At 44.0% G+C, this 17,285-nt stretch overlaps 1 protein-coding gene across 1 annotated transcript in view; it reads right to left on the bottom strand.

The window, feature by feature from the left end:
- Nucleotides 1-1,599: 1,599 nt before the first annotated feature.
- Nucleotides 1,600-17,285, bottom strand: part of LOC310699257 (vomeronasal type-2 receptor 26-like) — a gene marked incomplete at its 5' end in the record, with an annotated part of 29,048 nt that continues 13,362 nt past the window's right edge. The window contains 3 exons of the mRNA XM_083486881.1: nucleotides 1,600-3,067; nucleotides 4,007-4,108; nucleotides 4,572-4,716. Of these exons, the coding sequence (XP_083343007.1) occupies nucleotides 2,163-3,067; nucleotides 4,007-4,108; nucleotides 4,572-4,716 (1,152 nt within the window). The 3' untranslated portion in view covers nucleotides 1,600-2,162. The remainder of the gene's footprint in view (nucleotides 3,068-4,006; nucleotides 4,109-4,571; nucleotides 4,717-17,285) is intronic.

The following is a 17,285-nucleotide window of genomic DNA, read 5'->3' as shown; positions in this document are numbered from 1 at the left end:
CCCATCATTCAGACCGGACACTGAGGTCCAGCTCCAAGGGACTTCTGGAGATTCCCTCACTGTGGGAAGTGAGGTTACAGGGAACCAGGCAGAGGGCCTTTTTGGTAGTTGCACCCACCTTGTGGAACACCCTCCCATCAGATGTCAAGGAAATAAACAACTATCTGACGTTTAGAAGACATCTGAAAACAGCCCTGTTTAGGGAAGTTTTTAATGTTTGATCTTTTATCGTGTTTCTAATATAATAATAATAATTAATAATAATAATAATAATAATAATAATAATATGATGATGATGATGATGATGATACTGCTCCACCGTGTCCAGGGCTCACACTAGAACTTTCTGTGTAAAACCTAATCTGACCATAAACGCAAGCCTCATTTGCAGCCCCATTGATGTTAATACGTTTGCCCTAAGCTCTTACAAGCAGGTTAGCCCCATCAGGCTAAGGTAAGGTTGCCTATTCAATCCACTCACAAATACTAATATTAATCACAGTCCGCATGGTGTGTGCTCTCACTGTTCCTTCTTTCTGTCATTCAATAAAATGTTTAAATAGTCTGGGAGTTGCCTTTTTTGGAACTGCTTAGCCCATATTTTTCAAATTTCAATCCTGCTTTGAGCTTTGTCAACTCACAAATCTAAAAGAAATTCTACTGTTTGGTAAGAAGCCAGCAATATATGCTGGCAATTCTGGAGCTGATACAATTTCCTCACAACTCTGCAGAACAAAGATCCTGACCTGAATGTATTACTGGCCTAGCAACATAATTTAGAACAGTATCAATTGTCCCAGAAAGCAGCTTCTTCAAAGGTGTTTGCCTTCATTCTATTATTTATTTGAGATCCAGAATCGATTTAAAGAGGTTTGAATTCACTTAAGCCGCATAGCTTTCATCTAAAGCCTTGAGGAACTGATCAACCACAGGAGGTGTGCCTTCGCCCATCATTTCTGATTAACCGGCCACTAAGGTTGGTAATGCGGGTGGCGCTGTGGTCTAAACCACTGAGCCAAGGGCTTGCTGAGACTAGGCCTAGGCCGGCAGTTCGAATCCCCATGACAGGGTGAGCTCCCATTGCTCAGTCCCAGCTCCTGCCAACCTAGCAGTTCAAAAGCACGTCAAAGTGCAAGTAGATAAATAGGTACCACTCCAGCAGGAAGGTAAACGGCATTTCTGTGCGCTGCTCTGGTTCACCAGAAGCGGCTTTGTCATGCTGGCCACATCACCAGGAAAAACTGTCTGCGGACAAACATCGGCTCCCTCGGCCAATAAAGTGAGATGAGCGCCACAACCCCAGAGTCATTCGTGACTGGACTTAACTGTCAGGGGTCCTTTACCTTTTTTAAGGTTGGTAACTGGAAAGGTCTGTACTTTCAGGCTAAATGTAACACCTTGAAGTGTTACAAATCAAAGGTTCTTTTGACCTGTTTGTAGCTGGTTCTTTAGGAGAAAGGAACACAAGTAGACCCAGAGAGCTGCAACTCAGCAAAACATTTTTATTGTATACATTAAAATGGAAGTCCCTAACACACACACATTCTCAATCATACTCACCAACACCGCTTCACCAAGGAGCGGATGGTGCTGTGGTCTAACCCACAGAGCCTATTGGGCTTGCTAATTGGAAGGTCGGCGGTTCGAATCCCCACGGCGGGGTGAGCTCCCATTGCTCTATCCCAGCTCCTGCCAACCTAACAGTTCTAAAGCACGCCAGCGCAAGTAGATAAATAGGTACCGCTGTGGCGGGAAGGTAAACGGCGTTTCCATGTGCTCTGGTTTCCGTCACGGTGTCCTGTTGCACCAGAAGCAGTTTAGTCATGCTGGCCACATGACCTGGAAAGCTGTCTATGGGACTAACACTGGCTCCCTCGGCCTGAAAGCGAGATAAGCATCACACCCCATAGTCGCCTTAGTCTGGACTTAACCATCAAAATGATGATGGTTCCCTCCCCTTACACTTATAAAACAAAATAGGTGTGCAGAGATCAAAAGCCTGGTTGCTGTGCACTTTGAAAATATAACCAGAATTCTCCTGGGAATGATGGTATATATTGAAAGGGCACTCCTGGGGGGAAGATAGTCATTCCATGGTAACATGTTGAGTAAAATTTGAATTCATTTCTGAAATTTGGCTGAGCTATACATTTGACCAAACTCTAATCTTTTCTTTTCATCATTAGGTGCACCTTAGAATTCAAATCAGGCCTCAAGACAATGATGTAGCATTTGGGAAAGAAAATACAACCCAGTAACCCAGCACTGGAAGCCAAGATGGAGAAGATCTGCACAGCCACCATGTATTTCCCCTTGGTGCTCAAGTAGGTTGGCACGAAGGAGACCCAAACACTGCAAAATACTAGCATACTGAAAGTGATAAACTTGGCTTCGTTAAAACCCCCAGGAAGCTTCCTGGCGAGGAAAGCAACCATAAAAGAGATGGCAGCCAGAAGGCCCATGTAGCCAAGGGCAGAGTAAAACATGGTGGTGGACCCTTCATTACACTGCAGAATTATCTGTGTGACTTGGGAATCCATGTCTAGTTCTGGGAAGGGGGGATACATTCCGATCCAGGCAATGCAGATGCCCAACTGAATGCTGCAACAAAAGAGGACAATGGACTTTGCCAAACTTTTCCCCACCCATTTCCTGATGCTGTTCCCAGGTTTTGTGGCCAAGAATGCAAGCACCACAGTAGTTGTTTTTGCTAGCACAGAAGAGACGCCAATTGAGAAGATGATGCTGAAGGCAGTTTGACGGAGAAGGCAGGTGACCTTTTGAGGCTGGCCGATGAATAGAAAGGAGGACAAAAAGGAAAGCAGGAGAGAAACAAGGAGGATGTAAGTCAGGTTTTGGTTGTTGGCTTTGACTAGTGGAGTGCTGTGGTACTTAATGAAGATTCCCAAAATAGTACTTGTGGTTAGGCACAAAAATAGGGCAAAGAAAGCCAAGGTTACCCCCAGGGGTTCTTCATAGGAGAGGAAGACTATGGTCTTGGGGATACATTGATGCCTCTCATTGTTTGAGTATTGATCTTCTGGACACTGATGACAATGATCTGCATCTGATAGAAAAAATGATTTCAGTACATCAAATTCCAAGGTGTTCCAGAAATTTCATACCAAAATTTGATTCCCCCCCCCCCTATTATATTTTTACTCAGCATTCTCCCTTTTAACACAGTTCTTAGGCAGCGTCTCAAACAACCATGCAATAAGCCTGTTGGAGTCTGCCAAATCTTCGGAATCAGATGCGAAACTGAAGTCCTGGAGAAATAGTTACTCATCAGATAATGGATTGATTTTGAGCTTCATATGGCCATGATTAGTGCTTGGAATTAACTAGGTTATTGTTAATTTTAGTGTTTTGTTGGAAGCCTCCCAGAGTGGCTTGGGAAACCTAGCCAGATGGGCAGGGTATAAATAATAAATTATTATTATTATTATTATTATTATTATTATTATTATTATTACACCTGAAAGTAGTTCCCATAATTGCCATGGACAAAGGTGAATAAAGTCCATTTGAAGATAAAACTTTGAATGCTTTCTAGTTCATACTCTGATTCATCCCTCCATCCCACCAAAAGCCTCAAAGTATTAAGCCTTTGTTGTTGTTTTTTTAAAAAAGTAAGTCAATTGGTCATGTAAAAAAAATTTGGAAAGCAAAAATTGGAGTCAATGTTCTATGGCTTATTAGGCAGATAAGGAGGTGTGCTGCTTACAGTATTAGTCATTTAATCACTGCAGTGGGAGAGGTTATAGTTTGAGCCTGCTTGGAGCTGTGCACTCAAACAGTGTGTTGGCCTAATTGTTTCACTGAAATAGATACACAAGAACCAAATAATAATAATTTTGAAACGTTGTGAAGAATCTGCATCTTTATTTTGGAAAGCACCACACACTTCCTTTGCAAAATTTCATTTCAAACCTAGCATGCCTACTTTCATCCTGACCCTCTTTCTCAGTTTCCTAGGGCCTGTTGTTTCTTCAATACCATTTACCTGTGTTAGTGGAAATGGTTCCTTCTACGCAAGGGTCACAACTATAGCAGCAAATTGGCTGTCCTTCTGGCACCACCTTGCTGTATCCAGGTTGGCAACTTTCTGTACAGGTAGAGTGAGGTCTTGTCTAAAAAGGCATCAAGGAAACAGTGTTTGGTGAGTTTCTGTTTTGTCTATAGGTACCAAACCATTCTATGGTGATGCATCCATGCTTTGCAGAATGGTATATATGGCTATACTAAGTATTTCAGGCTTGTTATCTCCAAATGAGAGGTTCAGGCTAAGGCCAACTTTTTATTCATCATTTATACACTATCTAAGTAGGATCTTGCAGGGATCCAGCATTATAATCTCCAAATAACCAAGGAGAGGTTGAGTTTGAGGCAAATATTAGCTATTTTGAATTTATTTGAACTGGAGACCTCCAGACTCACAGTTCACATTCCTAGCTACTGCTGAATTAATATGAATACATCCTCCACCTGATTAAACCAACTGGGCCACACGGTGGATTCCTCATGAATGGTAAGTTTTAGACCAAGTGATGCTTGGGTTTCCAGTTTACCAACTTTCACTCTTGCAGCTGATTCGTTAGGAAATGTGACCAAATTCACAACATCATAGTCGGACACTAATTCCCCGTCCTCATCAAAATGCACCTCATCCATGGTAGTACTGTTGAAGTGGAGACTTCTCAGAAAATGGTGGAGCTGGATGTGGGAGAAAGAGAATGTCAACATTTGCAAGATGGGCCAATTAGATTCATCCTTTCTTCCATCTGAGTCTTCATCCCCCAACCCTCTTTTCTTTGGCGGAAACTGATGTAGTGTTGGATAAATTTAAAAGTGGGTTCCTAGACTGGAGGTATCTCTCCCAGAAACCCAAAAGAAAAGGATGTAAGCTCCAAGTAGGAAAAAATAGGCCTTTATTTATATGCTTATTTTCACTACATGATCTGTGCATTATTATGGTCTTCCAAAGCAGCTACTCTATTCTGAACTTAAAAATGGAAAGCTTAAAGCTGGTGGTCAACAAAAGAGGTTTAAAGACTCTCCCAAGGAAAATCTTTTTAAAATGTAGTATAAACACCGACAACTGGGAAACAATGGCTTGCGAGCGCTCCAATTGGAGAACAACCTTTACCAATGGTGTCATGGGCTTTGAAGACACTCAAACTCAGGAGGCAAGGGAGAAATGTGCTAGGAGGAAGGCACACTTGGCAAATCCACACCGTGATCAACTCCCATCTGGAAACCTATGTCCCCACTGTGGAAGGACGTGTGGATCCAGAATTGGCCTCCACAGTCACTTACAGACTCACTGTTAAAACTGTGTTTATGGAAGACATAACTCAGCTACGAGTGATCACCAAAGAAGAAAGAAGAAGACATTCTATACTTGTATTTTGCTTTTCTACCCAGGAGCCCAGAGCTGTGTACATTCCCCTATCCCCCGCTTTAAATCTTTGCAGCAACCCCATGATATAGATTAAACTGAGATAATATATGTGCATAAGCAGGATTTCTGGCCAAAAGACTGCAGGAGTGTGGGAAGGGGGGCAGAATGTCCACCCATTGCAACTGTAGTAAACGGATTTCACTCTCCCTCACCTGCCATGCTTCTATGTTCAGATAATCCAGCTTGCCTTTTTCTGTAGTTCTCATGCGGCTGGACACAGATGTGATCAGAGCATGGAAGGCATGTGCTACAACATAGACAGCACTATAAACATTGCAACTCTCTGCAGACATGTCTTTCCCAAGCCAATCTACAGGGAGACCTTCCAATTTTTCCCTCCCCATGCATCTTCTCCAGGTTTTCCTTGACCATCTGTGGTTAGGATGAGAGCAATCAAAGGGTTTTGACCAAATCTGATTGAAGGAATCTTCATTTTGAGTCAAAAAAAGGTCCTGTGATTTAGACCTTCTGTTTGTTTGGGTGCTGAAGAACAACGCCCCATGGAAGAATACGATGTCCCAGTACTCAAAAGATGCGCTTAAGGTGAAGCCCCACAGAGCTGTGGCAATCCAAACTTTCCCTACCGGGGCATTGGTTTTTAGTTCAATTCTGTACAGCGCATGTGGCAACAGAAGCATTGAATCAGGATCTCCATAATAAAGGATCACGTTGGCTCTCCTCTGAATAAGATGTCCTAAAAACCTTAAAAGTATTTGTTTGGAAACAAAGAGGTCAATAGAAAATTGTGGGATTGCATATGTGAAGGCTAAACAAATGTCACTCCCAAAGACCATCGCCTTCATGGTTCTCATGAAAAGATCTCCACCATCATTGTCTGGAGCAATGAGACCGACCCACGTCCACCTAAAATGCAGCAGCAACTGAACGATGCCCATGTACTGTGGAGCTGCCTTGGGACTCATCCAGTAGGAAGAGGGGAACTGAGTTTTATCACTCATAGTATGGATTACAAAGCCATAAGTGAGCTGGTATGGAGGAAAGGAATCAATGCTTAGTTTGGAAATAATGCTCAGGCGTTGCTTGTCTGAAATGTTTTCCACTTAACAGAGCAGTCTCACACATGTCTATTCAGAGGCAAGTCTTTTTTTGCACTTGGGCAAAAAAAATGAGAGGCACAAATACAAGATGGGGGACACCTGGCTTAAGAGCAGTACATGTGAAAAGGATCTAGGAGTCTTGGTTGACCACAAACTTGACATGAGCCAACAGTGTGACGCGGCAGCTAAGAAAGCCAATGCAATTCTGGGCTGCATCAATAGGAGTATAGCATCTAGATCAAGGGAAGTAATAGTGCCACTGTGTTCTGCTCTGGTCAGACCTCACCTGGAGTACTGTGTCCAGTTCTGGGCACCACAGTTCAAGAAGGACACTGACAAACTGGAACGTGTCCAGAGGCGTGCAACCAAAATGGTCAAAGGCCTGGAAACGATGCCTTACGAGGAACGGCTAAGGGAGCTGGGCATGTTTAGCCTGGAGAAGAGGAGGTTAAGGGGTGATATGATAGCCATGTTCAAATATATAAAAGGATGTCACATAGAGGAGGGAGAAAGGTTGTTTTCTGCTGCTCCAGAGAAGCGGACACGGAGCAATGGATCCAAACTACAAGAAAGAAGATTCCACCTAAACATTAGGAAGAACTTCCTGACAGTAAGAGCTGTTTGACAGTGGAATTTGCTGCCAAGGAGTGTGGTGGAGTCTTCTACTTTGGAGGTCTTTAAGCAGAGGCTTGACAACCATATGTCAGGAGTGCTCTGATGGTGTTTCCTGCTTGGCAGGGGGTTGGACTCGATGGCCCTTGTGGTCTCTTCCAACTCTATGATTCTAAGTCCCACTGAGTTAGATTGGAATCATACCCAGGCTATAGATCTGTTGACAGGGGGATGAAAAAACTCCCTATGGGGAAAGGTTGCAGAATTGGGGACTTTTCACTTTAGAGAAAAGGTGAACAAGAGATGGCATGGTTGGATCTAGACACATCAAAGAAGCGTTTCAGTTAAACGCAGTGCAAACTTTCTTGTAAGAAATCACATTGGAGAAAATAGAACTCCACAGCAAAATCTGGTGTCATGGCGTTATAATGCATATACAACACATACGAAACGCTTTTTCTTCCCCAGTCTAGATGAGTCCCACAACTCCTGCTCTGAAAAAGACAGCGCTGCGTTGTGGAAGGTTCACCCTCCAGTACATCCCTCTTCCTTTTCCTTACCCTTCTCCTCCAAACCTTATTGGGCCTCAGAAAACGCCAACAACAATGAGAAGCTTTTTCTGATTGAATTATTCAATACAGGTTTCATCTTCCTGCTTGTGGTGCAGAGTTGCAGAAGGCAAGCAGTGTGAGGCCACAAGTTTATCCCAACTTTCCTGAGGCAGACATCAGCCCCAAACTCCTGAGCTGAGGAAAGGGTTCCACATTCTTCAATCCCCATTACCCCACTTTCAATCACAAGAGTTAAGGAGTTTGGTCTGGGATTTGTTCCGCCCAGTCCACGTTGTTCTCCCTACCTGAGGGACCTCGTAAATGTTTAGCATGGTTGCCATCTGAAAAAAGGTTTCAAAGTCCCCTCCTTGAATAACAGCCAGGAGCTTCCCTTGCCTTCCGCACCTGAAATTAGGGACCATCCAGTGTCTAGTCGACAACAGGTCTACGGTGGCTTCAGAGGCTGTCCTGGCACTGAAACAATTTTCATAGATCCTGTAGCCAAGGGTGATGTTAGGTAAGAGCTTGGGATTCTCATTAATCTCATTAATGGCAAACAAGATGGCCAGGATGTGTTGATAATTCCTTTGCAGTATCCTGGAATGGAAAGCAAATTGAACATCTACCACCTGAAATACTATGTTCAAATCCTGCTTTTTCCACTTGAGGTGTCAGTGACATTTAGATCTGAGTGGTTTGTCTACTTGGGGGGGGGGGAGATCTCCACCCCCATCATCAGAAAGGTTGTTTTCTGCTGCTCCAGAGAAGCGGACACGGAGCAATGGATCCAAACTACAAGAAAGAAGATTCCACCTAAACATTAGGAAGAACTTCCTGACAGTAAGAGCTGTTCGACAGTGGAATTTGCTGCCAAGGAGTGTGGTGGAGTCTCCTACTTTGGAGGTCTTTAAGCAGAGGCTTGACAACCATATGTCAGGAGTGCTCTGATGGTGTTTCCTGCTTGGCAGGGGGTTGGACTCGATGGCCCTTGTGGTCTCTTCCAACTCTATGATTCTATGATTCTATGATTCTATGATTCTATGATTCATTCTGCCCGAACACTGAGGTCCAGCTCTGAGGGCCTTCTGGCAGTTCCTTCACTGTGAGAAGTAAGGTTACGGGGAACCAGGCAGAGGGCCTTCTCGGTAGTGGTGCCTGTCTTTTAAGAACATAAGAAGGGTCATGCTGAATAAGAGCAAAGGTCCATCATGTAGATGTCTAATAGGAAGAAGGCATAAAAGCCCTGGCTTGGCTAGGACTCATCCCAGCATAGAACAGTCTCCTTCAGTGGCCACAGAACCATAATTTACTTATTTTCCCCTTTCCTACCCTGTCCCCCTTTTCCTTTGACAATGTGTTATTTTAAATACAGTAGCTGTAAACAACCTTGGATGTGTTGGGAAGAAAAGTGGCCTGTAACGGTAGCAATCAAAAACGGAATTATATACTATAGATGATGAATTCGCATTTTCTGCAAGATTGCTGTGAAATCTACCCATAATGCATTCAAAACAAAACAATAGTTTGCTTGTGTATCAATAGTTTGTTCCAGTAGTTCACTTACAGTATCAATTCAGTTAATAGTCCGGCAACAATTCATATACATTTAATTTAAATATTTCAGAACTTTGCATTTTTCTTCTCCATTCCCCTGATGGTACTACAACAGAAGTTGTAAGAAGTTTTTTAAAAAAAATATTCTAGGAGTCAATGTTCATTTTAATTTATCCAAACTTTTTCAGGTTTCAAATATTTAAAATGTCGGTGGATTTGCTACTTTTGGGGAGAGAGCAGAGACCTGCAGACAGGCACATTCCTCTCTTTGAAGAGCGAAAGAATTTCTCTGCTGAAGCAGACCAAAGATCCTTCTTTTCCCAAGCAAAAGCCAAGAAGTTAATGAATATTATGGGAGTCAAAGTGCATTTGAATTTTTCCTGGTGATTCAGGTTGCTATTAGTAAAACTTTTCACGTGAAATTCTAGGAATTGGATCCTGCTACCTTTTATAACACCATGTCAAATGATCCTGGAAGACATCAGAGACATCACCTTGCCAACAAAGGTCCGTATAGTTAAAGCCATGGTCTTCCCAGTAGTGATGTATGGAAGTGAGAGCTGGACCATAAAGAAGGCTGATTGCCGAAGAATTGATGCTTTTGAATTATGGTGCGGGAGGAGACTCTTGAGAGTCCCATGGACTGCAAGAAGATCAAACCTCTCCATTCTTAAGGAAATCAGCCCTGAGTGCTCACTGGAAGGACAGATCCTGAAGCTGAGGCTCCAATACTTTGCCACCACATGAGAAGAGAAGACTCCCTGGAAAAGACCCTGATGTTGGGAAAGATGGAGGGCACAAGGAGAAGGGGACGACAGAGGACGAGATGGTTGGACAGTGTTCTCGAAGCTACCAGCATGAGTTTGACCAAACTGTGGGAGGCAGTGGAAGACAGAAGTGCCTGGCGTGCTCTGGTCCATGGGGTCACGAAGAGTCGGACACGACTAAACGACTAAACAACAACAAAAATGATCCTGGAGGATAAGGAGAAATCTTTTTCTATAATTCAATGGGTAGTTCCACTTCTCACTTTTTTCCAGGGATGATGAGGAACCATTAAGGAGTACTCTTTGGGTTTCGGTCAATCAACCAGCTTCAAATCCACCTAACAGTTACCTCGTTCAACCCATGTTTTACCAGCTTCCTTGCAAGAGTATCATAAGTTGAGGGACTTTGTCCAAAGCATTACTGAAATCAAATAGGGAGCTGAAGATTCTGCTGCTCATTCAGAGCATAGGCTGCAGCAGGGAAGATCAGAATTGTCTGAGGACAACCAATACTTAATAGTAAGCAAATAGTACTTACGGTTGGAAGTCATGAGCAGGGTCAGACTTGAAAGTGTGTGTTGGATACACTGCCGTTCTCACGGGTATAACTCCGGCGATGAGGTAATCTCCTGGACTGTAATAATTATTTGGAGGTGTCTCTAGGTCTGAGAGATCTATCTCTATATTCATCACTACCCCAAAGAGCAAATGAAGCAATATGAGCAGTAGGGTCATTTTAGGCACAAGTGTGATGGCCTGGGAATCCGATTCAGAGGCTGAACCGGAGGAATCCCAGCCTGCACAGGAGTCCCCGCCTCCAGGGCCGGCTGAACTGGGGCAGGGCCTTGATTCTGAAGCGCCTGCACCTGTGCCGGATCCTCAGGAGCAGGCACCAGGTGAATCCACTCTGGCTCCGGAGGTGGTTGAGGACTCAGTGCCTACAGGTGAGTCTCCCCCTGGGTCCAGTAACCCTTCAGCCTCTCCTGAACTGCAGAGGCTCAGGGCAGAGAGGCGGAGGGAACTGGTTTCTCCCAGGAGGAGTGCTCTCCTTAAGGCCAGGAGAGGCAGGTTTTCTGGGGGACCAGGACCGCCCCTGGGCTCAGAGAAGATAAAGGCCAGTCAGCCTGGTCCCAGGTTGTGGGAGCAACGTCGCTGAAGAGCTTTTTCGGCCAGCACCCAGTCCGGTTCCCCCAGAGTTCCTGTCCTTGCCCGGCTCCTCGCTGTGGACCCCGCTTCGCCCGTGGAGGACTGTCTGCCGACCCTCGACTCAGGTCCTGGACCTCGCCCCACGGTAACCTCCCCCCTGGACCAGCACAACAATGAAGCAAGTGGCTCCTTTATTCAATTGGCTTTAGAATAAACCCAGTCAGTGGACTACCTTGACTGAGTTCACAGATTAAGAGCTTGGCTTCAGTGCTAATGGAGATACATTAAAGCATTTAACTGACAGACCAGCTCTGATTGTCTAACTCTCAGCTCTCGTTCTTATTAGCTCTTTTCAAATTTGGTGCAAGAAATTGCTGGGTTCTGATTATTACTATTATTATTACTGGTCTCAAAAGTGACATCCGGGGGTGGCGGGAGTCTTATGGGACTTTGGCCACAGGAACACTTATCAATCACATTGATTTTGATAATTGCAGGGGACATAAAACCATCTCTTCATTCATTCTCTTTGCAGCACATGCACAGATGGAGAAAACATGTTCGCAGCAGAGGGCTGAAATAAACACACAGAGACATATCTCTGTGTTGAATCAGGGTCACTTCTATTAATGTAAACCCCAAATTTATAGGTGTGGGAATTAATAATAATAATAATAATAATAATAATAATAATAATAATAATAATAAATTCCTTCCAGTAGCACCTTAAAGACCAACTAAGTTAGTTCTTGGTATGAGCTTTCGTGTGCATGCACACTTCTTCAGATACACAGATACACTGTGTATCTGAAGAAGTGTGCATGCACACGAAAGCTCATACCAAGAACTAAGTTAGTTGGTCTTTAAGGTGCTACTGGAAGGAATTTATTAATAATAATAATAATAATAATAATAATAATAATAATAATAATAAATTCCTTCCAGTAGCACCTTAAAGACCAACTAAGTTAGTTCTTGGTATGAGCTTTCGTGTGCATGCACACTTCTTCAGATACACAGATACACTGTGTATCTGAAGAAGTGTGCATGCACACGAAAGCTCATACCAAGAACTAACTTAGTTGGTTTTTAAGGTGCTACTGGAAGGAATTTTTTTATTTTGAATAATAATAATAATATACTACCCTTCATCAAGAGATCCCAGGGCAGTTCATAGAATAAAACACAAGATAAAACACAAGTAAATAATTAAACCAAAACAACAAAACAATATCCCACCTCCCCAGATACATTTAAAAGGCTGTAGAATATTAATCAGCCAAAGGCCTGGTTGTAGAGGAATGGCTTATATTCATGGGAATCCTGAAGATATAAGGGTGATCAGACCCCCTGCTGGGTCAGAAGCAAGGTAAATAGGGAGACTTTCCTGTATCACTGTCCCATGTTGTTGTTTAGTCGTTTAGTCGTGTCCGACTCTTCGTAACCCCATGGACCAGAGCACGCCAGGCACTCCTGTCCTCCACTGCCTCCCGCAGTTTGGTCAAACTCATGCTGGTAGCTTCCAGAACACTGTCCAACCATCTCGTCCTCTGTCATCCCCTTCTCCTTGTGCCCTCCATCTTTCCCAACATCAGGGTCTTTTCCAGGGAGTCTTCTCTTCTCATGTGGTGGCCAAAGTATTGGAGCCTCAGCTTCACGATACTGTCCTTCCAGTGAGCACTCAGGGCTGATTTCCTTAAGAAAATCACTGTCCCTAGAGCCCTACAATTCTGGGTGGATGAGGCAGGTTGGTCAGAGACAAAGCCCCTAGTCTGCTCCTTAACCCTTAAATGCAGGCCTCAGGTGCCGCCAATCATCCCCAAGGAAGTGCAAGGGAGTCACCAAGCTGCCTTGGCTAGTTCTCCTTCCCGCACCTCCCTGCTGCAAAAGGGGATCAAATCTCAATTTAGGCCCCCACTTTGGCCCACTGCTGAGAATAAGCCTTTGCAGGTCACCAGAGGTAACACATTTCCCCATGTCTACAAAATCTCAAGTACCGCCTCTCCCCATATGAACCGACCTTGGACCCGGCAATCATCGTCTGAGGTGGTCAGGCGGCTGCCAGCAACTCCCATGGCCGGTTGCCCAGGAATGTACAAAGACAAGGAATGTTCTTACCGTCTGCTTTTTATTCAGTATTTACAGAGAGAGGCTTTGTAACCCAGCCTCTTGGATAATGGCGTTGTCCTGAATGACTCTCCACCCTCTCCCCATCTCTCCCACTTCCTCATTTGTCATCCCTATTGGTGCTGACAAGTGCCCTTTGCCTTTGAGCTCTCTGCTCTCCTACTTTCAAGGCTCTCCGGGTTCTGGGAGATGGAGGATCTGGAATGCTTTCAAAAAACACTGTATCCGTCAGCTGTCACCCCCCTGGTGCTTCCTCCTCCTCCTCTCCCATTATTTCCCAACTTTTCCCCTCATCTGCCTCTGAGATATGACCTCCCCCAAACCCCTGTTGTAATTCTGAACTGTCTTCCTCTTCTCTGGAAGGGTCAGGTTGGGGAGGTGGTCTCCACCATTCCTCCTCTGTCCAGTCCCTGACAGAGGTCTTTCTTCAAGTCCCGCCCCCCTCCACAAGAGGTGCAGAGAATGGCAACGTGAGAATGGGCCTTTTCTGTGGTGGCTCTCCATTTTTGCAATGCTCTCCTCAAGGAGAAGACCAGGATGGTGAGAGGAGAAGGGGAGGAGTGGAGCTGGAGGAAAGTTAGAATGATCTCACCCCACCCAACACTTGCCTGGTGTTGTAATCTAAAACTGCAGCACTCCACAGACACTGGCTTTCTGGGGGACTATTCTATGATACAGATCTGCAGAAACACCTGCAGATCAATTCAGGACAACCTGATCAGTCCTGTAGTGATTTGTAGCTGCTTCAGTCTGATATGGGCAGAACAGAGATTGGCTCACAACAGTCTAGTTTGGTTTGGCCTTTGTCCAAATCCAATTCACAGCCCAGGTACACACAACCTCCATTGTGAGAACAATATAGACCTTTCCGTTTTGTTTCAGTTATTTAATTGGACCAGCTTCTCCATACTGTTTTACAATATATGTCATCTAGCACAACCTCCTGCTATGCTGGGATGTTCTTTAGTTTACGCTGTTATGTCAGTTTGATCATTTCGTATGGTTTTACACAATGTTGCCAGGGTGTGTGTGACACAAGGAGGTGTTGGCCCTGAATCCCTCTTGTCAGCTGCATTCCCTATGAAGAAAGAATAGAGAAACTCTGTAAAATCCAGGGTGTGTGACAATTGCAGCACTTTTCAGGTGGGGTCTGTTGATTTTTGGCTGACATTTACATAGGGTTGCCATATTTCAAAAAGTGAAAATCTGGACAGAAAAGTTGTTGACATCTCCCTCCCCCCAAAAAAATCTCAAACAAAGTTTAAGTTTTTGAGATGTTTTTAAAGGAAAACACCAAAACAACGAACTTGAATTCAATTTGAACTTGAACTTATGGCGTTAATGAACTTGACTGAAAATGGAGGTTAAGTCTGAGAATGATTGCAATGTTATTTAATGGAATAAAATTTTCTTCTCTGGAAGAAAGACAGGACTGGCTCTTTGAATATCTCTATACTTTTGAGAAAGAGTTTTTTTGACTTTTCAGAGTGTTGAAGATACCAAACCTAATGGAGTTACAACTGTGGACTTATTTTATTAAAAAGGCATCAGCTGGTTAAAAACCAAGATTGAAAGAAAAGGACTATAATATCCATAGCTAAAATTGGACTAAATGGGATTTAAAATGAAAATCAATATCATAGTTTTATTTATATTGGATACTAAAATTTTTGGTGTGAATGGATGTTAAGAATTGAATATATAATGGTTGAAATTTGTGAGCAATATGGGAGGAGGGGAGGGAAGAAGTTGGAAGGACTGGTTTTCTCTACTGAGTCTACCGAAATGACCTTGACAATGTATTGATAAAGTTAAAAATAACACTTTCCTTGGTGGGAAAGGACTCGTTGTTTTGAAATTTAACTTTGTAGAGGAAGCTGGGAAACAGGGAGAGAATTGGCCCCCCTCATACCAGATTAGAAATGGCAGAAGGAAAAATGTCAGTGTTAGAAGAAATCAGCAAGGCCATAACACAAGACATCATAAGATCTGGACTACAGTGGTACCTCGGGTTAAGTACTTAATTCATTCTGGAGGTCCGTTCTTAACCTGAAACTGTTCTTAACCTGAAGCACCACTTTAGCTAATGGGGCCTCCTGCTGCCGCCGCGCTACCAGACCACGATTTCTGTTCTCATCCTGAAGCAAAGTTCTTAACATGAAGCACTATTTCTGGGTTAGCGGAGTCTGTAACCTGAAGCGTATGCAACCTGAGGTACCGCTGTAAATTGTATTTTAAAAAATGAGATGTGGCTGAACTATACATCCTACACAAGCCTCCTTTTTTTCTTCCTTTTCATCATTAGGTGCTCCTTTGTATTCAGATCAGGTCTCAGTAAAATGATGTAGCATTTGGGAAGGAAGATGAAACCCAGTAACCCACCACAGGAAGTCAAGATGGAAAGGACCAGCAAAAATGTCATGTTGTTTCCTTTGCTGCCTACGTACACTAGAAAAGTACAGACCCAAATGCTGCCAAACGTTAGCGTGCCAAAAGTGATAAACTTGGTTTCTTGGAAACCCCAAGGTAGTTTCATGGTTAAGAAAGCAACACCAAAAGAAGCAGTAGCCAGAAGGCCTACGTAGGTAAAGGTATAATGAAATACAGCGCCAGAACCTTCATTGCATTGCTTTACTAACTGATCAGCTGTGGATCCCTTGCCAAATTCTGGGAAGGGGGGAGATATTCCCGTGAAGACCAGGCAGATGACAAACGGAACGACGGAAAAGAAAAGGAAGATCGCATTGGGCAAATTCTTTTCCACCCATTTGCTGACGGTGTTCCCTGGCTTTGTGGCCATGAATGCCAACAGCACAGTGGTCATTTTTGCCAGAACAGAAGAGAGAGTGACTGAGATGAATGTGCCGAAAACTATTTGACGGAGAATGCAGTTGAGCTTTTTAGGCTGGCCAAGGAATACAAAGGAGGACAAAAAGCAAAGCAGGAGAGAAACGAGGAGGATGTAAGTGAGGTTTCGATTGTTGGCTTTAACAAATGGAGTGTCCCTGTATTTAATGAAGATTTTCAAAACACAACCTGTGGTGAAGCACAATAACAGGGCAAAGAAAACCAAGGTAATCCCTAGGGGATCTTCATAGGAGAGGAAGACTATGGTCTTGGGAAAACATTGATCCCTCTCATTGTTTGGGTATTTATGTTCCAGGCACTGGTGGCAATGATCTGCATCTGAAAGAAATAAACCCAATGATTTCAATCAATCAATCAATCAATCAATCAATAACATTTATTGTTTATACCCTGCCTATCTGGCTGGGTTTCCCCAGCAACTCTGGGCAACAGAATATTAAAAAAATGATGAAACAAACATTAAAAACAGGGCTGCCTTCAGATTTCTTCTAAAAGTCAGATAGTTGTCTATTTCCTTGACATTTGACGAGAGGGCGTTCCACAGGGCAGGTGCCACTACCGAGAAGGCCCTCTGCCTGCTTTCCTGTAACCTCACTAATCACAGTGAAGGAACTGCCAGAAGGCCCTCGGAGCTGGACCTCAGTGTCCGCACTGAGCGATGGGGGTGGAGCCACCATGTATTTCCCCTTGGTTGGCACAAAGGAGACCCAAACACTGCAAAACACCAGCATGCTGAAGGTGATAAACTTGGCTTCGTTGAAACCGCCAGGGAGTTTCCTGGCGAGGAAAGCCACAGTAAAAGAAATGGCAGCCAGAAGGCCCATGTAGCCAAGGGCAGAGTAAAACATAGTGACAGACCCTTCATTGCACTGCAGAATTGTCTGTGTGACTTGGGAATCCATGTCCCGTTCTGGGAAGGGGGGAGATATTCCGATCCAGACAATGCAGATGCCAAACTGAAAGGCAGAACCAAAAAGGACAATACCATTTGCCAGACTCTTTCCCACCCACCTGCTAATGCTGTTCCCTGGTTTTGTGGCTATGAATGCCAAAACCACAGTTATAGTTTTTGCAAGCACTGAAGAGACGGCGACCGAGAAGATGATGCTGAAGATGGTTTGGCAGAGAAGGCAGGTGA

This window comes from Podarcis liolepis, assembly GCF_965112155.1.
Source record: "Podarcis liolepis genome assembly, chromosome: 2".
Classification (NCBI taxonomy): Eukaryota; Metazoa; Chordata; class Lepidosauria; order Squamata; family Lacertidae; genus Podarcis; species Podarcis liolepis.
The sequence above is the reverse complement of the archived record's forward strand: the minus strand, read 5'-3'. Positions and strand labels throughout refer to the sequence as shown.